This window comes from Oncorhynchus tshawytscha, linkage group LG03 (genome assembly GCF_018296145.1).
Source record: "Oncorhynchus tshawytscha isolate Ot180627B linkage group LG03, Otsh_v2.0, whole genome shotgun sequence".
In the NCBI taxonomy this organism is placed as follows: domain Eukaryota; kingdom Metazoa; phylum Chordata; class Actinopteri; order Salmoniformes; family Salmonidae; genus Oncorhynchus; species Oncorhynchus tshawytscha.
The window spans coordinates 16,228,810-16,250,358 of record NC_056431.1 but is presented as its reverse complement, the minus strand read 5'-3'; the positions used below and the strand labels follow the sequence as shown (position 1 = coordinate 16,250,358).

At 43.1% G+C, this 21,549-nt stretch overlaps 1 protein-coding gene across 4 annotated transcripts in view; it reads left to right on the top strand.

The window, feature by feature from the left end:
• Positions 1-21,190, top strand: part of LOC112228500 (disintegrin and metalloproteinase domain-containing protein 15-like) — a 31,746-nt gene extending 10,556 nt beyond the window's left edge. The window contains exons 4-24 of one of the 4 annotated variants that reach the window (XM_024393872.2): positions 16-94; positions 241-317; positions 1,335-1,554; positions 1,698-1,763; positions 1,915-1,986; positions 3,228-3,397; positions 3,556-3,640; positions 3,766-3,914; positions 4,140-4,317; positions 4,913-5,005; positions 5,358-5,553; positions 5,971-6,079; positions 6,261-6,456; positions 6,618-6,695; positions 6,823-6,934; positions 7,125-7,284; positions 8,320-8,434; positions 13,962-14,027; positions 16,787-16,855; positions 18,597-18,766; positions 18,922-21,190. In XM_024393872.2, the coding sequence (XP_024249640.1) occupies positions 16-94; positions 241-317; positions 1,335-1,554; positions 1,698-1,763; positions 1,915-1,986; positions 3,228-3,397; positions 3,556-3,640; positions 3,766-3,914; positions 4,140-4,317; positions 4,913-5,005; positions 5,358-5,553; positions 5,971-6,079; positions 6,261-6,456; positions 6,618-6,695; positions 6,823-6,934; positions 7,125-7,284; positions 8,320-8,434; positions 13,962-14,027; positions 16,787-16,855; positions 18,597-18,766; positions 18,922-18,988 (2,527 nt within the window). In that variant the 3' untranslated portion in view covers positions 18,989-21,190. Of the gene's footprint in view, positions 1-15; positions 95-240; positions 318-1,334; positions 1,555-1,697; positions 1,764-1,914; positions 1,987-3,227; positions 3,398-3,555; positions 3,641-3,765; positions 3,915-4,139; positions 4,318-4,912; positions 5,006-5,357; positions 5,554-5,970; positions 6,080-6,260; positions 6,457-6,617; positions 6,696-6,822; positions 6,935-7,124; positions 7,285-8,319; positions 8,435-13,961; positions 14,028-14,241; positions 14,762-16,786; positions 16,856-18,596; positions 18,767-18,921 lie in introns of those variants that run through there. The other 3 variants (XM_024393880.2, XM_024393889.2, XM_024393899.2) reach the window with 3 other exon arrangements.
• The last annotated feature ends 359 nt before the right edge of the window (positions 21,191-21,549 follow it).

The window sequence follows — 21,549 nt, the reverse complement described above, 5'->3', positions numbered from 1 at the left end:
GTCCTCTCCCTACAGTGATCTCCTGCCCAGGCCCCCCAATGTCTTCTACTACCTCCCTAATGGCACTGGGGTTTCTTTAGAGGAGAGCACAGTGGTAAGTCATGTGTTGTAAATGTTCTGATTTGTTATAGGTAGAATTGTTATAGGGATAGTTAACGGTAAGTTAGTTCATATGAGCTTGGATAATAATGTTGTCATTATATTATGTTGACTACTCTCTCCCTGGTTGTTATCTCCTAGACTCACTGCTACTACCACGGCTCAGTGAGGGGCTTCCCACAGTCCAGGGTGGCTCTCAGTACCTGCTCTGGACTCAGGTAATAATATCAACTTTAACTCTCTGTCAAAACTACAGGATGGTATGTGGCCTGTCAAAATTAGGATAATTTCCCCTCTGTCACTACCCAAAGGAATGTACAATTTCACGGAACTTCACAAGCAAGGCAACAGCATGCGATCAATGTTCCCTGTTGATGTACCCAGTCAACATTCTTGATTTGAGAATGGTGTCCATGGAAGTGAGATCATACAAATTCATACTGTGTAATCATGCCTTTTAGGTTTTCCATTATGAAATAGAGCCTAACAGCTCAATAAGTTTACCCGCATGACCTTATGACCTTAAGCATATGCATTTCCTTCTCTGTTATGTAATGGTTAATGCATTTAAAACCAGTAAAGTGATCTAAACAGGGGTCAGCCTTATCCCACTTAATCACTCACCTCAGTTAAACCCTTTGTGGTGCACTATATGGTAAACCTATTATTATAAAGGGGAAGTCTTTACTAAGGGCACATCACCTGCAGCACTTCAAGTGCCCTTAGTCTTTACTTTACTAGTACTAAGGGCACTTTCACTTCACCTGCAGTACGGACAACCTCATGGTTATGTGAGCGTCATGGTTATGTGAGTGGGGCGGAGTGATCGACCGTGAGGTGGCTTTAATCCAATCCAGATTAATCTGAAAGAACTCTGACCTCCTCAAGCGTACTAATCACCCGATTTGAGAGAGCGCCAGTTTTAATCTGGGGTCCCTTCCTCTGGCTTGGGTACTTTAGGGATATCCAAATGAACTTGGCGGAAATCCATGGAAAATCCTCTTGACCTTTATTTAGAGTTGGAGTTATTTAGAGCTCTTTACTGCGTGGGCAGACCATGTGGCCATATACTCGGTTTAGGGTCATGTTTATGTAGCGAACGTAATCTGGTTGCTAGCAAAGCCTTGAACAATGTCCTCACATGAAGTAACTGTATTTACTTTGAACTTGGATGGCATTTTTTGTCCCTGTTGACTCCCTGTTGAGAGAGTCCTGTTTATTCCCCACTCTCTCAGGGGCGTGGTGGCCATCAACTCCACCCTGAGCTTTGAGCTGCAGCCTGAGGAAGAACATGAGGACGAGGAGGGGGCAGAGGAGAGTGGAGGGGAGGAGGAGGAGGAGGGGATGCACCTGCTCTACTCCACCAGACCTCTGGAGAGGGGTAGTGTTGGGGGCTGTGGGATCTCCCATACACCTGTACCTCCCATCCACATCCCACCACAAGTCCCACACAGGGTGAGAGGGGCTGGAAGCACAATCAAATGTTTGTTTATCCTGGGATTAGAACTACTGACGTTTTTGCCACTGCTGGAAATTGTCGACAACGTATAGTGTACATTGGCCCGAATGTCTTTTGTTTACACTTTGCTTTTTTGCAGAGTAAGAGGGACATTCTCTCAGAGACCAAGTACATAGAGCTTGTGCTTGTAGCTGATCACAAAGAGGTAATGTACGATAAGGCTAATGTACGACAATGCCCCCTATTGTAAGCGAGGCACTGACATAGCTGCACTTTGAAGAGACCCCAGTACATTTAGACCAATCACATCATGTTCTGACTCTATTGTCCTAACCAATAACTGTTATTTTTTACAGTACCGTAACTATCAGAAAATCAACAAGACTATCATCTATCGAATGCTGGATGTGGCCAACCAAGTAGACTGGGTATGTAACCTAATATTAAAGTTGTCTCCTTTTCACCTCATTTAACACCTGATTTACTTGACAAAAGCCTCATCTCAGTAAGTGGTCCAGGTAAGTTGTGACATGGCACAAGTGGTGGGGTAGGCCTTTCCTCTTCTATCGTCTCCTGCTCCTCTATTGTTCCTCAAGCAAGCAGGAGGCCGACGATATCGTGTATTCCCAACAGACCAACTCCTTGAATGCCCTACTCCTTGAAGTTTGCAGGTGTCTAAAAAACATTATTTTGCGAAAAACAAATGTTTTCACCCTTTAGTGTGTGTACTTTACTGTATTTATACTTGGGATATCACTTTTCAAAAGTCTAATTAAATTGCTGGAGGATGTCTTACACCAAGTTTATTAGGTACAGCATCCCGTTCATGAAAATGGTTCGCTCCTACAGACAGTGTGGCTGTGGCTTGTTGTATAAAGCAGGCAGACTGACATCAAGGCATTCAGTTACTGTTCGGTTGAACGTTAGAAGGGGCAAAAGGAGCGAACTAAGCAACCTTGAGCGTGGTGTGATTGTCGGTGTCAGGCGCGTTGGATCCAGTATCTTATAAACGGCTGGCCTCCTGGGCTTTTCACCAACGACAGTGTGTAGGTTTTTACAGAGAATGGTGCCACAGACAAAAAACATCCAGTCAGCGGCAGTCCTGTGGGTGAAAACAGCTCGATGAGCGGTTAAAGGAGAATGACAAGAATCGTGCAGGCAAACAGGCATATAATGGAGCAGGACGGCATCTCAGACACAACTCGTCAATCCTTGTCACGGATGTGCTATTGCAGCAGACAACAACAACTCCTATCAGCTAAAAGCAAGAAGAAGCGGCTCCAGTGGGCACGCTATCACCAACACTGGACAATTGAGGAGTGGAAAAACATTGCCGGGTCCAACTTAACCTGGTTCCTGTTGCGTCATGCTGATGGCAGAGTCAGTATTTGGCATAGGCAGCATGAATCCATGGCACCGTCCTGTCTGGTGTCAACGGTATAGGCTGGTGGCAGTGGTGTAATGGTGTGGGGAATGTTTTCCTGGCACACATTAGGTCCCTTGATGCAAATTGAGCAACGTTTCCATGCCCCAAATAATTCAAGCTGTTCTGGAGCCAAAGGGGGATCCGACCCGGTACTAGATGGGTGTACCTAATAAACTGTCCACTGTATATTTGTATTAGATTTTCATTGGTTTGTCATGGTGGTCCTCATCTACCCCTCTCTAGTTCTATCGGCCGCTGAGTGTGCGTGTGGCTCTAACTGGGGTGGAGATCTGGAGTGACCAGGATAAGATCCAGGTTGACAAGAGCCCCTCAGACACTCTCAACCGCTTCCTGGAGTGGCGCACCAGAGAGCTGCTGCCACGCCTGCGCCACGACAATGCTCAGCTCATTATGTGAGTAGTCAAATGGACTTGGTTGAAGTTAATCGGTGCCTTTCTCACACCTGTACATTATGGAAGCAGATTCATCCCAAATACATGTGTATATACCAGTGGATGGCCTCTTTGTGAAAATAGACTAACTATAACTGTATGTGTTTGATCTGTTCCAGGGGGGGCTCATTTGATGGAACTACAGTGGGAATGGCATCTCAGTCTTCCATGTGCTCCAAGGACCGGTCAGGAGGGGTCAATGTGGTGAGTTAGTTAGCTTCAGTTAGGTTTATCAGTGGAGTACAGGGGTATCTGCCCCACAATGACAGTATAAGTCTGGTGGTAGACTGACTCTGTGTTTGTGTCTCTCTCTCCCTCTCCGTGGGTAGGATCACCTGGTCAGTGTACTGGGGGTGGCGTCCACCATTGCCCACGAGCTCGGGCACAATCTGGGCATGAATCACGACACGGCCGACCGGCGCTGCCAGTGTCAGAATGAACCACGCCTGGGAGGCTGCATCATGGAGCCATCTACTGGGTGAGGGTCTAGCGGGCTATGGTGGGCTAGGTTTGATGTGAATTACAGAAGCACCAGGCCTTGCAATGTCGATGATACAAAACAGAGGGTCAGTTATGTGCAGCTGTGATCCTCACTTGCCTTGTATTATGTTCATTTTTAGGCACTTCATTTTAATGCACTTCTAAGAAGCTCTGGATAAGAGCATCCACTAAATGTCTTGTTCTCTTTGCCCCTCTCTTCCAGTTTCATGCCAGGCCAGCTGTTCAGCAGCTGCAGTGCCAGAGACCTGTCCCTCAGCCTGCTCCATGGTGGGGGGATGTGCCTCTTCAACGTGCCCCAGCCTGAGAAATTGCTGGGGGGGCCACGCTGTGGAAACCTCTACGTGGAGAAGGGAGAGGAGTGTGACTGCGGCCTGCTGGATGTATGTTGGACAGTAAATTTGATATTTTTAGGAAGGACCGCATAACTCACCATAGATACAGGTTGACGTTTATTTGGATGAATCTTGCCCTGGAAGCAGCACTGAGCGGTTTCCTCTAGATGGATCAGCTGTTAAGTCAAAATTGGCTATATCATACAAAATTAATGGAAAAAAGTGCTTTTTGATCTTAATTTAATGTAAAGGCATAAGGTTAGCAGTGTGGTTAAGGTTAGGTTTAAAATCTTATTTTATGGCTTTGTGGATGAGCCAGGAACTGACCACCGTGCAGAGCTGCCTCCTGGACAAGATTCATTCCAATGACAAGATTCATCACCAACCTGCCACCATAGATGATAATTCAATTAACAGACTTTATGATTTAGGTCAGGGGTATTCAATCAGGGGGCCCGCGAAAATATATATATCAAATTTCACATTTTATTTGGTTATTTTAATGTTTATGTTACTAACGTATGATGGGGGTCCCAGGGTCGCCAGTTTGCCTGGGAGGGGATCCCTGGGAAAGAAAAGGTTGAAGATCCCTAATTTATGGATTAGGATGAATTATTAAGTGTCTCTGTCTCTGGGTGTCCAGGAGTGTAACGATCCCTGCTGCAACGCCACCACCTGTAAACTGGTTCCTGGGGCCCAGTGTTCCTCCGATGGCATCTGTTGTGACAACTGCAGGGTGGGCAAGCCTCTCTGCCTCTGTCTCCTTCACTGGACTCTTACTGACACACACTCACACACTCAACCCCATCACTGAACACACTACTGAACACCTACATTTAAATCAGCTCAGTTCATTAGTCTCATATTTATTATAACTATAATTATATATGTTATGTTCTTGTCTATTACGGTTCTATATTTTGTCACGTATGTTTTATGTGGACACCAGGAAGAGTAGCTGCTGCATGTGCAATAGCTAGTGATCCTAATGAACTAAACTATTACATGATCTATCACAAGAAGCTGAACAAAGGTGCAAATCATAAACTCCTTTACTGATCTACTGTCTATTTTCTCTGTCTGACCAGCTGCGTTCAGGTGGATGGATGTGTCGGCAGCCCCTGGGGGAGTGTGACCTCCCAGAGCACTGCACTGGTACCTCTCCCTACTGCCCCCCCAACGTGTTCCTGCAGAACGGCGAGCCCTGCGAGGAAGGCTCCTCCTACTGCTACAGCGGTGTCTGCGCCAGCCTCAACACACAATGCCAGATGTTGTGGGGACCTAGTGAGTTGCACTATTGGTCAAATGTTCTGGACCCGATAGCCATTGGGAGTGATACCACTGGGGAACTAGTGGCTAGTTATTTTGACTTGTTTCAGTACTTTGACCAAGTACTGTGGAACCTCAAGAGATCTGAACCCCAGAGTTCTGGACTGACTGGTCAGCGGAACTGGAACTTTTAAAAGCAACAGAGAATACTTCCCTGGACAAAGGATTCCTATATATAATGTCACCACTAGTGTTTGATTGAAGAAACTGTTTTGGCGAGTTATTACATCATATCAAATCTTCATATGCCATATGTTGCAGAGATGGAGAATTAAGAATGGCTCATAAACTCAGGAGGCAGTGTTGTTCAGACACTTTTACTGTAAAATCTTTGAGACAACTGGGATTGTTTGAACTCCCTTTTCTTTTCAGATTCCACCAGGGCTCCGCCTGTCTGCTTTTCCTCCGTCAACAAACAGGGCAACAAATATGGCAACTGTGGCCAGATGGCCAACGGAACCTACATTCCCTGCCCTAGCAAGTAGGTACCACGTTCATTAAGGAACAACGTAGCAAAATGTTTTGCAACAGATTACACATTAGCATATTTTATTGGTAAGTTCCTGTAGTCCTGCCCTGATTCAGTCCTTTTTCTTCCATTTGGTGCCTAATGAACACTTCCATATGTCTGACTGTTGCTCTGACTGTGTCTGACTTTTCAGAGATGTGCATTGTGGGAGGCTCCAGTGCCAGGGAGGCAACGACCGTCCGTTGCTAGGCACCAGCGCTGAGATCCTGACCACCAAAGTAAAATTTAACTACAGCGACTTTGTCTGCCGGGGAACCTACTTCCACCTTGGCGACGACGTCTCCGACCCTGCCATGGTGGCACAGGGCACCGCGTGTGGTCTTGGCAAGGTGGGCATTTCCTCAACTATAGAAATACAATGCAAAATACTTCTGTTTTTGTGGAACGGGTCATTTGACCCTTTGGAATAGGGAGGTTTTCTGTGTTGTTATCTAAGCTTACATGCATATCTAAAATGATGATTGTTATTACTGACCATGTTGTGGTTCAGGCCTGTTGGAACCAGCGGTGTCAGGATGTGTCTTTGTTCGGCGTCGACGAGTGTCAGAGCAAATGCAACGGACACGGGGTAAGCAAGCCAGCTGCCTGTCTCCCCTTATAGAAGTAATATTGTATAGCTCACAATAGACTGGTCCAAACTGTTGTTGATGTTAAATGAATAATATGGCTCAATATCCTCTCTCTGACATTGCCAGGTGTGCAACAGCAATAAGAACTGCCACTGTGACGTGGGCTGGGCTCCTCCAGACTGTAGGTACACGGGCCATGGAGGCAGTGTGGACAGTGGCCCTGCAAGAGCACCTAGAGGTACCTCACCGTTCCTCTGTTAATGCACAACCTGACTGCACTCATAGATTTACACTCCTTATCTTAATCAAATCCTTGATATATTGGGACACCGTATCAATAAAAGTAGGATGAAATAAGTAACCTGCACCCAGCTTTAATTCTATGTCTGCCATGATAACCAAGACCTCCATTTTTTCTGTATCTCCAGGATCTGACCCGGGACGTGTGGCCTTGCTGGTCATCTTCCTCTTCATCCTGCCAGTGGTTCTCCTCTTCCTCGCCCTGCGTTTCCCCCGCTGTCACCGCAACCTGCCCTGCCTGGGCACTACCAGCCTCTTCCACAAGGGCACCGGACGCCGACAGAGCCGGTGAGAGCCCTGATCCAGGGGATACCAGCTGTGTTCACATATTAGTTACAGTGTTTATATAGTATGTATATGTTTGCGCAGTGCAGAAAACCGCTATCAGTATGGACAGAATTTCGGCCATAGTGTTTTTTTAATAGCTATAATGGAATGAAAGTGGCTATAGTCAACTATGTGCAAGTTTGAAACCTTGTGCGTGTCCAATTATCTTGCACTTCATCAATCAATGGAGGTCAGAGTTAACTGTGTTTTTCACTACTCATAATTCAGTGGGGTAAGTGTGGCCCATAGTGAGAGTTGGGGCTTGGTGTTTGCTGTGGAACAGGCTAAAAGGTACTAAATGTTAAGGGTAGAGTAAAGGCATGGAATTAGTTTCTAGCTGCTCAGTTCTGGGCTGTGTATTTACGACGAATCGTTACTGAAGTGCAACGTTAATGCTTAGTGTTCCATATAACAACCAAGAGTCTCTAGTTTGCAAAAATATCCGTGAACGTTGGTCCATATTAAAATAAGTCACTATAATCTAAAGAGAGAGAATTTGATTGATCAGTTTTAGTTCAACATATGTTTTTTGAGTAATCAGCTCAGATACTAGCGATGCACTTTAAGTAGGATGTAACGACCAACTAAATGCTACGAAGGCTTTGGGAAACTCACCCCAGTTTAGTTCCCCATTTCTTCAATGTTTTAGATAAGACTCCTTTAGAGCCGGTTTTGTGGATAGTGATGGTGACCATTCTGTAGATTCTCAGTTCTATAAGCTTATTTTGAGTGTTACTTCTGTCAACCTCATTTCTACTTGTACTGTACCACTGCAATGACCTTTGACTCTTTAGAACCAGAACTGATTATTCCCCTAGGTTGTAATATCATGTGTATTGTAACCAAACAGCCATTCTTTGAGGGCTGGACCAGTGTTATAGAGAAACATCATTCTTAACTCTTATGACAGTGCTCAGCTTACTATTTGTCAGCACCCAATTATTGAAATTGTGGTATGAACTTTATGGTAATGTGTGAGTGTGTGCCGTCTCCCAGGACACCGGCCACCGAGCGAGTGGATGCTCGTAACGGGGAACAGGTCCAACCACTGAGGTACCACTGGAGCCGCCAGAGTGACATCCAAATGACCCCGTCTCCGCCTTCTAACAAGGTACCACGATGACCCAGCCTGGCCTTCCCTGACTGTCACTCAAATAGTTTTTCCACCTGCACTGTTCATATGTGCCCTTATTATAGGTACATGAAATCGATAACACTGACTTTGTTGTAATAATATTAGCTATTTAGCAGACGTCAATCTCTCTGAGTTGACCCACATGAAAAAATACTACAATTTACTATAGAATACTATAGTACTTACTATAGAATTCTGTAGTAAACTGTAGAATAGGGATTAACATGGGTAATCGAGATCCCTTGACTGACCCATGAACACACATTTCCCGAAAAGATTAAATGACAACACCTGGAAAATTACAAAAATGCTCCCCAATGTCGGCACTAATGCAATTCCACAAAATACACAACATGCGCATTATCAGATTAGCAAAATATTTAATAGCACATTATCCAAACAGGATGTCGCATGGTAGCCTTTAGTCTAGCGTATTTACTTCACACAAAGTCACGATAAATTCAAAGTACACTCGTAATTGCGACTGCTGGACTGCACACGCGACTCGACTGCAGTTAATGAACCCTACAGGAAAGCCCTACAGTATAGCCTATAAAACAACATGTGCCTCTTTGAGCTGTCATTGCCTCTTCAGTGAGTCTTCAGACAGTCACAAATTTGATAGGCCTATGCACAATTTATTACATAGTCCTCTCTGTCACAGGCATGAAATCTATGGGTAGGGATGAGGGGGAAATGATATATTCTCCTGTCCTAAAGCCTAGGCTATTTTATTAAACCCTGACTCCTGTTTTGCATGAAAATTCCTAACTTTATTCTGTAATCCATAGGTTGCATTATCAAAGCATGTCTCTCGCCTATGCATGTCAAAATACCGCTTTAACATCTCTTTAACTTCTCTAACTTCTCTGCGCTGTCTTGGACTTGCTGCCATAGAGCTTCGGTAGAGAATGTGTGCTCAACAAACAATATGGGAGTAGATATGGATGTTTTGAAAACAGAGTTACTTTGATGTTTAAACTATTTCTACTCTTCATCTTCCTGTTTATTCTTGAGCTGATCTGCTATTCGTATGATCATTAACTCGATTTTTGCCAAAAAGAGGAGATATTCTGTCATTCGTTGAAGGTTATCTAGCAAGCTTAGCAACTTTGGTAATTTGACTTTTTGTTTGACTGTCGTTACAAAGTTTGAGTGATTCAACAACTCTACTCTGGGTGTGCTCTGTGTCGAGATGGCTTACTGCTGAAATTTGCTGAATTAATTGAGGAACGTAAGGCTCAGAATTTATGAACGGCCTGTTTCGCAATTCACAACGATGTCATTGGCAATCAAAGACCGTTACTCTATCGTTACTAAATATCAGTTTAATTTTCTCTGAAATCTTTACTCTCTTATTTGGGGAGAACCCTGGCAGAGTGAACATATCTTGGTTTTAAACTCTTTAAATGGGCACATCTGATTTTTTTTTTTGCTATTTACCGGAACTTTCAGGATAAATATGAATTATTCCCAGTATTGGAACTTGTATGGAAAATATTAATCCCTACTGTTGAATAATATGCTACACACTGTAGTATCCCTCGATCGTGTAGTGTTTACTATAGAATTTTGTAGTATGCTGTAGAATACTGTACGACACACTGGTATTCCCCTCGATTGTGTAGTGCTTACTATATAATTCTGTAGTGTACTGTAGAATACTGTACTACACACTGTAGTATACCTTAATCATGTGTAGTAGTTACTATAGAATTTCTACCTACAGGTTATGGAAATGTTTTAGTATTTGTCCAGTAGGATTCCTCAAGGAGAAAGCCACCAATTCTATGTCAAAGATAATAAAACTAAAACACTATAATAAATACTATAGTATTTTAGGCTTGGGCAGTATACCGTATACTGGGGTATTTGGAAATAGCCACAAGATGTTTTTTCAATACTGTCAATATCTTTGAAACTTTATTTTATTATTTATTTTAGCTTCTGTTTAAGTAGGGTACCTGCAGTCAACTTGTGCAATACGTTAGAATGCAATCTTCTTTATCTCCTATCTTCCACCTGTCACATTATTTTTCATTGTGAAGTTTACTGATAGTCCCTAATCACATTGTGTTTGTTTCCAAGCACACAATGACAAAAGACCGGAGCCTTGTGAGTCACACACTGTTGCGCAGCACACGCCAGGTGATCTAGATACAGTATGGAATTCATCACTAAATGTTTGACAGCTAGATATCTTAGAACTGTTAAGTTAACTGTCTAAAATATACTCACTACTCTGTAGTTGGGCATTTGGTTTGCTAATTTAGTAGCTAGTTATCTATTAGCCAGCAGATCCAAGCTGCTTGCTTATAGCTGCACTAGGTTCAAACAGCATTCCTGTGGAGATTAAAATGTACCTCAATCCAGGGATGAGAAATGTATTGTACTCCTAATTGTCCCATTGTCTTCACGGTGTAACAGTTGGGATAATGGGTCAATTCAGAGTACAACGCATTACGTTTTCTGAGCCATATCTTGCGCTGACTCAGTGGTGTCTTAATATACACAGGAATGCTGTCTGAACATAGTGCAGCTGTAAGTCAGCGGGTAGAATTTTCTGGCAAAATCAACATTGCTAACCTTTGGATTACAGAGGCTCAATGGAGTTTGAAAATAGCACCCCTTCTGTTCAGTGCCGGTATTACAGAATATTCCGGGATGGCTCAAGGCCGGTTTGACAATCTGGATACCCCCGAAGCGGAAGTTCTAACTATAGAAATACTACTGCATTTATACTATAGTAAATTGTAAATACTACAGTCATGTCCACACAAACACTACAGTGTACAGTAAATTAAAAAAACACTACAGTGAATACTATAGTATATAAATATAGTACTACTACAGTATTTACAGTGCCTTCAAAAAGTATTCAGAACCCTTGACTTTTTCCACAATTTGTTAGGTTACAGCCTTATTCTAAAATGTATGAAATTGTTTATTTCCCTCATCAATCTACACACAATACCCCATAATGACATTTTTGCAAATTTATCAAATAAACTGAAATATCATATTTACTTAAGTATTCAGACCCTTTACTCAGTACTTCGCCCCCAGTCTGAGAACCTGCTTCAGAGCTTCATCAAGGGATCTCTGTACTTTTTTTCTCACCAATTTTGTGGTATCCAATTGGTAGTTAGTCTTGTCTCATAGTCTACAACTCCCATACGGACTCTGGAGAGGCGAAGGTCCTCGGGACCACGGAACAACCAGGCCTGCATCCTCGGAACCACGACCCAACCAGGCCTCACTGCTTCTTGACACAATGCCAGCTTAACCTGGAAGCCAGCCACACCAATGTGTTGGAGAAAACACTGTACACCTTGAGACCGTGACAGCGTCCATACGCCCGGCCCGCCACAGGAGTCACTAGAGGGACAAGGATATCCCTGCCGGCCAAACCCTCCCCTAACCCGGACATGAACCAGGATCTCTAGTGGCACAGCTAGCAACTGCGATGCAATGCCTTAGACCATTGCACCACTCGGGAGTTCCTCTCTGTACTTCGCTCCCTTCATCTTAACCTCGATCCTGACTAGTCTCCCAGTCTCCCACTCCACCATGCTTCACCGTAGGGATGGTGCCAGGTTTCCTCCAGATGTGACACTTGGCATTCAAGCCAAAGAGTTCAATCTTGGTTTCATCAGACCAATTTGTTTCTCATGGTCTCAGAATCCTTTAGGTGCCTTTTGGCGAACTCCAAGCGGGCTGGCTGTCATGTGCCTTTTTACTGAGGAATGACTTCCGTGTGGCTACTCTACCATAAAGGCCTGATTGGTGGAGGGCTGTATAAATGGTTGTCCTTCTAGAAGGTTTTTCCATATCGACAGAGGAACTCTCGAGGGCTGTCAGAATGACCATCGGGTTTTTGGTCACCTCCCTGACCAAGGCCCTTCTCCCCTGATTGCTCAGTTTCGCCGGGCGGCCAGCTCAAGGAAGAGTCTTGGTGGTTCCAAACTTCTTTCATTTAAGGATGATGGAGGCCACTGTGTTCTTGGGGACCTTCAATGCTGCAGAAATGTTTTGGTACCTTTCCACAGATCTGTACCTCGACACAATCCTGTCTCGGAGCTCTACGGACAATTCCTTCAACCTCATGGCTTGGTTTTTGCACTGACATGCACGGTCAACTGTGGGACCTTATATAGACAGGTGTGTGCCTTTCCAAATCATGTCCAATCAATTGAATTTACCACAGGTGGACTCCAATCAAGTTGTAGAAACATCTCAAGGAGGATCAATGGAAACAGGATGCACTTGAGCTCAATTTCGAGTCTCATGGCAACGGGTCTGAATACTTATGTAAATGAGGTATTTCTGTTTTGTATTTTTTTTGTATCCAATGCTTCCCATAGTTGTCAAGTTGGCTTGATGTCCTTTGGATGATGGACCATTCTTGATGCTTTGTCATTATGGGGTATTGTGTGTAGATTGCTGAGGATTTATTTTCATTTAATCCACTGTAGAATAAGGCTGTAACGTAACAAAATGTGGAACAATTCAATGGGTCTGAATACTTTCCGAAGGCACTGTATACTATAGTATTTCTTTCATGTGGGGAGCTATGTAAGATTTGCCTGAAGATGGGGAGCATAAAGAAATTTTAAAAAGCATCTAACACATAAACAAGGTCTACAGTAACTACACTGAACAAAAATATAAATGCAACATACAATTTCAAAGATTTTACTAAGTTAGTTATATAAGGAAATCAGTACATTTAATACATTTATTTAGTCTATGGATTTCATATGACTGGGAATACAGATATACATCTGTTGGTCACAGAATATTTTTTAAAGATAGGAGCATTGATCAGAAAACCAATCAGTTTCTGGTATGACTACCATTAGCCTCATGCAGCACATCACATCTCCTTCTCATTGAGTTGATCAGGCTGTTGATTGTAGCCTGTTCCACTCTTCAATGGCTATATCGATGTTGCTGGATATTGTCGAGAACTGGAACACACTTTCGTACAAGTCTATCCAGAGCATCCCAAACTTGCTCAGTGGGTGACGTGTCTGGTGAGTATGCAGGCCATGGAAGAACTGGGACATTTTCAACTTCCAGGAATTGTTTACAGATCCTTGCAACGTGGGGCCGTGCATTATCATGCTGAAACATGAGGTGATGTCAGCGGATGAATGGCATGACAATGGGCCTCAGGATCTTGTCACGGTATCTCTGTGCATTCAAATTGCCATCGATAAAATGCAGTTGTTGTAAACAAATTTGTGCACAACATTTTAGAGAAATAAGCTTTTTCTGTGTGGAATATTTCTGGGATCTTTTATTTCGGCTCATGAAACATGGGACCAACACTTTACGTGTTGCGATTATACTTTTGTTCAGCATATGTTCAAGAAACCAATTCATTTTTTCTCAATCTGAGTTGTATATGTTCTGCTTAATTCTAATAACTAATTTACCCCCCCCAATGCATGTTTCCATTGGCTGTCAAAACCCTTTGCCTCCTGTTTTCTCCAATCAGGTTCAGGACAGACCTGCTCCGCCTACTAAGCCACTTCCTCCTGACCCTGTCTTAAAACAAGCCCAGGTAACCTGGCCTAGGCCTGTGAGGTGATGGGTAGCTTGAAAAATGCTTGTGTGTACGATGCAATGAGATGAAATCTCTAACTTATTTATCATTATTTATCTATAAGAATCCTCATGTTTTCTAGAACTAACATTCTGTCTTTATGTATGTGTAGTTGCAGTATTATAGCAAAGCCGTGTTTGTTCCTCTACTTTTTCCAAATATCCATCATTAGATAAGAAAGAAACGGCCAGCCCCCACCAAGCCCCTGCCCCCCGACCCCAGCCCCCCTAACAACCAGGTACAGTCAGAGGTTACCATTAATGACGAGGTCTTCGTCCATATGTAGTAATAGTTGTAGTTATTATTGTTCAGAGCTGTGGTTCCAAAATTGATTCTCAAGCAATCACTGTTTTTGTATCTGTTTAGAAGGCCATGCCATCACACTGTTTCTTTAAAATTATTCTATGAGGGGGCCTCCTGAGTGGCACAGCGGTCTAAGTTACTGCATCGCAGTGCTTGAGGCGTCACTACAGACCCGGGTTTGATCCCAGGCTGTGTCGTTAGGGGAGGGTTTAGCCAGCCAGGATCTCTTTGTACTATCGTGCTCTTGTGGCACGCTGACTTCTGTCGCCAGTACTGTGTTTTCTCCAACAAATTTGGTGTGGCTGGCTTCCGGGTTAAGGGAGCAGTGTGTCAAGAAGCAGTGCAGCTTGGCAGGGTAGTGTTTCGGAGGACGCATGGCTCTCAACCTTCACCTCTCCCGAGTCCGTACGGGAGTTGCCACAATGGGACAAGACTGTAACTACCAATTGGATATTACGAAAAATATATTCTATGAGGATATGACATGTCAGTCTGAATGGAAACCTGCATGTACAGGGTGACTTACAAATTGATGTTGAAAACCAACCACAGCATTACTTTGAATATTTAGCATTACTTACTGGCATGGGGGGGGGGAGCATGTTCCTCCTAGTAAGCGCCAACAGTAGCCACAGTGTCTAATGCTTAACAGGGGTTTATTTAGGACAAGATTAACTCTCCTGTTTAGATGTGTAAATCTGCACTTAGCAAAAGAACCCTCCACATGAGCGAACTCTATCCCCAGTTTAGATCTGGAAGAGTAGCCTATGTGCTGAGACACAATAATTGAACCAGTTGACAAAGACTGTGGCTCCACACACCAGAGTTGTTAATCTCTTTATTTACATTCACTTTCGTAAATTGTGTGTCGAATCTTCTGTGATGATGCCTAAAAAACACGGTAGGCATTATTACATAACATTCAAATTTAGAGCTACATCGTTAATTAGCTGACGCTCTAAAGTCAATGTACGCTGAGTGTACAAAACATTAGGAACAACTTCCTAATTTTGAGTTGCAATCCTTTTTGCCCTCATTAACAGCCTTGAATCGTCAGGGCATGGACTCTCCAAGGTGTTGAAAGTGTTCCATAGGGATGCTGACCAATGTTGACCCCAATGCTTCCCACAGTTGTGTCAAGTTGGCTTGAGTGGGTGGTGGACCATTCTTGATACTCTCGGGAAACTGTTGAGCGTGAAAAACTCAGCAGTGTTGCAGTTATCGACCCACTCAAACTGGTGCGCCTGGCACCTACTACCATACCCTGTTCAAAGGCACTTAAATATTTTGTCTTGCCCATTCACCCTCTGAATGACACACATACACAGTTCATGTCCCAAGGCTTAAAAATCCTTCTTTTTTAACCTGTCGCCTCCCCTTCATCTACTGTACGTGGATTTAACAGGTGACATCAATAAGGGATCATAGTTTTCACCTGGATGCACCTGGTCAATCTGTCATGGAAAGAGCAGGTGTTCCTAATGTTTTGTACACTCAGTGTAGATTCCCTACCACTGTTCCTCAAAAAGTATCTTGGTCAAGTTGCTGATTTCTAACGTTTTGGTCAGTGTGGGCAAATCCATCTCAACTGTATGGCTTTGAGGAGCACTGGTGTCGCTCATCTTTCCCTCTTATCATCTACTTCCATGATTGGAATCTGTCTTGTCAATAGTAACGTAATGGATTCTCTGCCATTTCTTTAGAGTGCATTTGTTACCTGCATGGAACTGAGCATGATGGCGAATGAATAGAGGTACAGTGGGCCAAAAATGTATTTAGTTAGCCACCAATTGTGCAAGTTCTCCCACTTAAAAAGATGAGAGAGGCCTGTAATTTTCATCATAGGTACACTTCAACTATGACAGACAAAATGAGAGAAAGAAAATCCAGCAACAGCCCTAAAACATCACTGCTCTAGAGGAGATCTGCATGGAGGAATGGGCCAAAATACCAGCAACAGTGTGTGAAAACCTTGTGAAGACTTACAGAAAACGTTTGACCTCTGTCATTGCCAACAAAGGGTATATAACAAAGTATTGAGATAAACTTTTGTTATTGACCAAATACTTATTTTCCACCTATGATGAAAATTACAGGCCTCATCTTTTTAAGTGGGAGAACTTGCACAATTGGTGGCTGACTAAATACTTTTTTGCCCCACTGTAGCTGTATCGTCTCTGTGGTTTGCTAATAGAAATGATTTGTGTCTTTGACATCTCATTGCATGAGAATTCATCTGAAGTTTGTTGTTTTTATCGTACAAAAGGCAAACGTTTGAGTATTGTGACTACTCTGGAGTCTCATTCAGTTAGAATAGCTGAATAGTCCCTTTCCTTTGGTTAGTCTCTTCACCCTTCTCTCTCATTCTCTCCATCTATTCCTCCTGTTCTTCTGTTTTCCGTCCGTTATTCTAGCCATCGTTGAGTCGGCCAGCTCCTCCCACCAAGCCTCTACCCCCTGACCCTGTGCTAACAGGCAGCCAGGTACCAGAGTAGCATGTAGACATGGCTGCATGTGGGCATTGGCATTGGGTCTGATTGGTTGATTTATGTGATGAGTGGGGTGGGTTGGTTAATTGATTGTGGAGGAATTTAATGGTTGACTGTGTGGTTAATTGAGGAGTCTGTCGTTGATTGGTTGATTCGATGAATTTAATTATTTGAGACAATGAATCTAATCACACTAATCAAGCTTTAGTTCAGAATTGTATTGTATTGCTGAATTTACAGTTATGTGCAAATGCAGATAAAAAAGTACTTCATATTCACTCCCTTAGACAGAAGTGGAAGTGGCTCTAAAAAGTTGGTTACAAAAGAATGCACAGCTAATCTATAGCTATAGCTAATGGCAATGTTAGTAACTATTTGAAAATAAAAAAATATTTAGGTGAAATTTTCATTTTTAACTGCATTTTATTGATGTTGATACTTCATTTGCATATTAAACCATGCTTAATATATTGGTGTAGTGTAAATACACTCACTGGTACAGCACCCCGTTCACAAAAAGGGATCGCTTCTACAGACAGTGAGTCACGTGGCTTTCTATATAAAACAGGCATCGAGACATTCAGTTACTGTTTGATTGAAGGTTAGAATGGACAAAATAAGTGACCTAAGCAATTTTGAGCATGGAATGATAGTCGGTGCCAGGCGCGCCGGATCGAGTATCTTAGAAACGGACGCCTTCCTGGGCTTTTCACATGAGTGTCTAGGGTTTACTGAAAATGTTGTGACAAACAAAACATCGAGTCTGCGGCAGTCATGTGGGCAAAAAAAGCTTATTGATGAGAGAGGTAGAAGGAGAGTGACAAGAATCGTGCAAGCTAACAGGTGGGCCACAAACAGACAAATGGCACAGTACAACAGTGGTGTGTAGAATAGCATCTCGGAATGCAAAACTCATCGGTCCTTGTCACAGATGGGCTATTGCAGCAGACGACCACATCGGGTTCCACTCCTATCAGTTAAAAATAGCAAGAAGCGGCTCCAGTGGGCACGCGATCACCAACACTGGACAACCGAGGAGTGAAAAAACATTGCCTGGCGTGAGCTGCGCAGTCCCAGACCTTAACCCAATAGTGCATTTTCGGGATGAGATGGAACAGGCTGTTCGCAGCATGAATATACCACCGTCCAATAAGCAGCAACTGCATGATGCCATTGCGTCAGCATGGACCAACCTCCTTGTGGAACGTTTCTGACCCCTTGTGGAATGCCCAGACCCTCTACTAGATGTGTGTACCTAATAAACTGGCCAGTGAGTGTAGTTTGCATCGTCCATGTACAAGCAGGCAACCTTCAACACATCAATATCAGCAAGTCGCATAAATGATTTCTAGTACTATTGTCAGAACAGTTAACTAAACCAAAAGTGAATCAATTAAATCTACTTTTGGTCTAGAGCAGGGATGGGCAACTCCAGTCCTCGGGAGCCATAGTGGTCACACTAGTTCCTCATCCCTAGCAAACACCGCTGATTTAAACGAATTGCGTTTTTAAACTGAAGATCACTAGTTGATAATTGGAGTCGTGTGTTAGCTGTGGCTGGGGCAAAAGTGACAGTAATCAGTTCCCCAAGGACTGGAGTTGGTCTAGAGCCCTCAATCTTCAATTGTCTTGTCTCTGTTACCTAAACTCTGTGTGACGAGACGGCTATAATCAACAAAAATCATCCTGTGTCACACCTGGATTGTATTATATGTTTCTATTGTATTTTCTTCAGGCCCTTGTACCACCCAAAAAACCACCAGCCCCCAGGAAGTCCTTGCCTTCGGACCCCCCGTCACATCCCACCCATCCTGGGTACGCTGCATCTGGTGCCCCCGTTCAACATGGAGCGAGTATAACTTCAGTTCCACCTATTGGCCCTCCTGTTGCAGCCATCCCTTCCAGGTACTTCAGTGGCTGTATTGTTCGGCTAAGTTGATGAATGTATAGATGTCAGATGAATGGGCAGATAGACACATACAGTTGGCGTTGTACAGTATTGTAACAAAAGCTGGAGGTGACCTTTTCTATCTTTCTATATCCCTCTCTCTTTCACATAGACGTGCCCCTTTACCTCCAGTACGGACGTCACAACCCAGAAAACCTAACTCGACACCTACGATTTAACCACCAAAGACCCTCAATACCACTAGGATTCTCTTAAACCAGACAGCCCGAATTGCACTGATTCAGCCAGGAGTTTTATTATGGAGACCCTTATAGGACGGCTCAGAACCCAGAAGTCTCCAAACGAAGGCTGCGTTTCACTCTCCCTGCCCCCCTAAACTATTTCCTGTTGCCTTCCTACTGAGAGACTGACAGGTTCCTTGGTTGGTTACCTGCCATGTTGGGACAGACTGGGACTCCGAGCAAAGCAGAGAAGGTCTGGAATGTTCAGTCAGGTTGATCCGTTGAGAAACTGAATGGATGTAGTTAAGTATCCGTCAAAGATGGAACACTTCATGAAAACTGGGTTGCTTTTGACATTAACTGACAATTACAAAAACGGATGTCAACACAGAGGATAAGCTCAATCAAGATTAAAGGCCCAGTACTGGTGGGCCTACTTTATGGCACTAGCACATTTGAATATGCTCTGTGATGCTTCAGAATAACTTATTACTCTTCAAATTATAGGTTGAAGCCCAAGTCATCCTCCCATTCCGACTGTGGCCACCATTTTGCAGTATTTTATTTTAAGTGACTTGGCTAATGCAGGCCTCAGGAAACAAGTCCAGACCACCTCTGGCTCTCTTTCTGGAATAAAGAAGCATATCAACACTTTCATTCACCACAATGATTCCTTTGATCTCCATCACAATGGTGTCATTGAGGGGGAGGACCTTGCAAGCAACCCTCTGACTAATGAGATGAAATGAGAATAGTGTCACAGAAACTTTAGCCGTTCTCGGTTGCAGAGCTGTACAACTAACTGTACAACTGTAGATACCAGAGAATTTGCCTACTTGCCTACTAGTTTTAATTCTACAATAACGACTATTTAAAGTGAGGGGGGGAAGTAGATTGAACTTTGTGAAACGCGAGGCCACTTCTCGAAGACTGACCTACGTTGTGACAGATCGGTTGCCTTTTTTGTACCTTTCAGTTGTGCCGCACCAGTTTTGGCCGAAATGAGTTAAGTGCACTCCTAGAATGTCTTTACATATTCAGGTGAATTAAAACCAAGCCATGGGATTCACTTCTTAAACTGGGGAAACGCACAGACTGAATGTAAACAAAAAAAACGATAGGCTCACACTTTACATTAAGTCACAGCAATGCCATGTAGTTACACCAAATATAATTTTCTGTCTTATTTCATGTAACTAGATTGGTAATTAATGTCAAACATTTTTTGTCACTTATCCTTTTAGTGCAACTCAAGCATTGTTATGTTCCTTCTCTGCAGTTTGAGTAACTACATGGTATAAGGGCAACTTAATATAAAGTGTTATGAGGGTCTGGAATAAACCACAATATAATTATTACGCCTGAAGTGGTGGGCCACCTGTACAGGGGCTGTATGTCAACAGGCAACAGTATTGCTTTTGCCTGCATGTCATGAAAGTGTATTTCATTTCTAGTGAATGATTGTTGTTTTCTATGTCAAAACGTCTGTTAGTCTTCTATTTAATATTGTTTAAAGCGATGAATTCCAAGCCTTATGAGTATTAAGTTAATAACATACTCTTATGAAGACCAAGTGATTGAATTTGAAAGCACTCCACGGCAACATGGCTAACTGTGTTTATACAGCAAATAGATGATGTTGTGTATCAATGATGGCTTATTTAGCCAAAGAGAACAGCTAGCAGGTATGATAATTGAAATTGGTAACTGATACTCTTCATCCTGATTTGAAATCTGCCAATACTTGGATAAATGAGTACTGGTATGCAATCTACATTACAAGCATTTCAGATCATTTGACTGTTAATTATTTTGATTAATTACTAAAGTTGTCAAGGTTGATTTATGAAAACCTCTAAATGGCGCAGGCATGCACATGTGATTATGCCTTCCATCGGTCCGTTTGATTTAGAATTTGTTAATGTCCTTTTTTGACCTTCTACTGACAATGATCTGTTCCAATGTTCTGAACACACTCTCCCTTTGGTTCTATTCATATGTCTCACATTTCTAATACGTCTGATTATCAGTATGAGAACATTCAGATGTAACATGAATTGTTACGAATTTTGCTCAATGCAATTATGAGATTGTCTTTTCAGGAGACTGTTCTACTTTGACCTCTGTCTGCAGTTTTCCTACTGTCTCAATTGAGACATTCACTGCTGCCGAGGGAAATAAAACAGACTGGGAAAATGACTGGTTTTGTTGCCTGCTTAAATGTTCCTCTTTTGTATTAACCTTTTGGGCTGACTTACCCTTTCAAACAGTGATATCACAGCACTGGGTGTGCAACTAAGTTGAAACAAGACAGGGTGCTTGGGAAGGAGGAAGGGGTTCACTGGATGATGATGATAATAGCTTACATGCCAATTTGATCTAATACATTCTTCACATACATTGTGTGTGTGTGTGTGTGTGTGTGTGTGTGTGTGTGTGTGTGTGTGTGTGTGTGTGTGTGTATATGTGTGTGTGTGTGCGTGCATGCAGCCTGGATTTGCAGTGACTGGTTTCAGGGGATACAGATGTGAGAAATTATGTCATGTTGCTCTCACGTT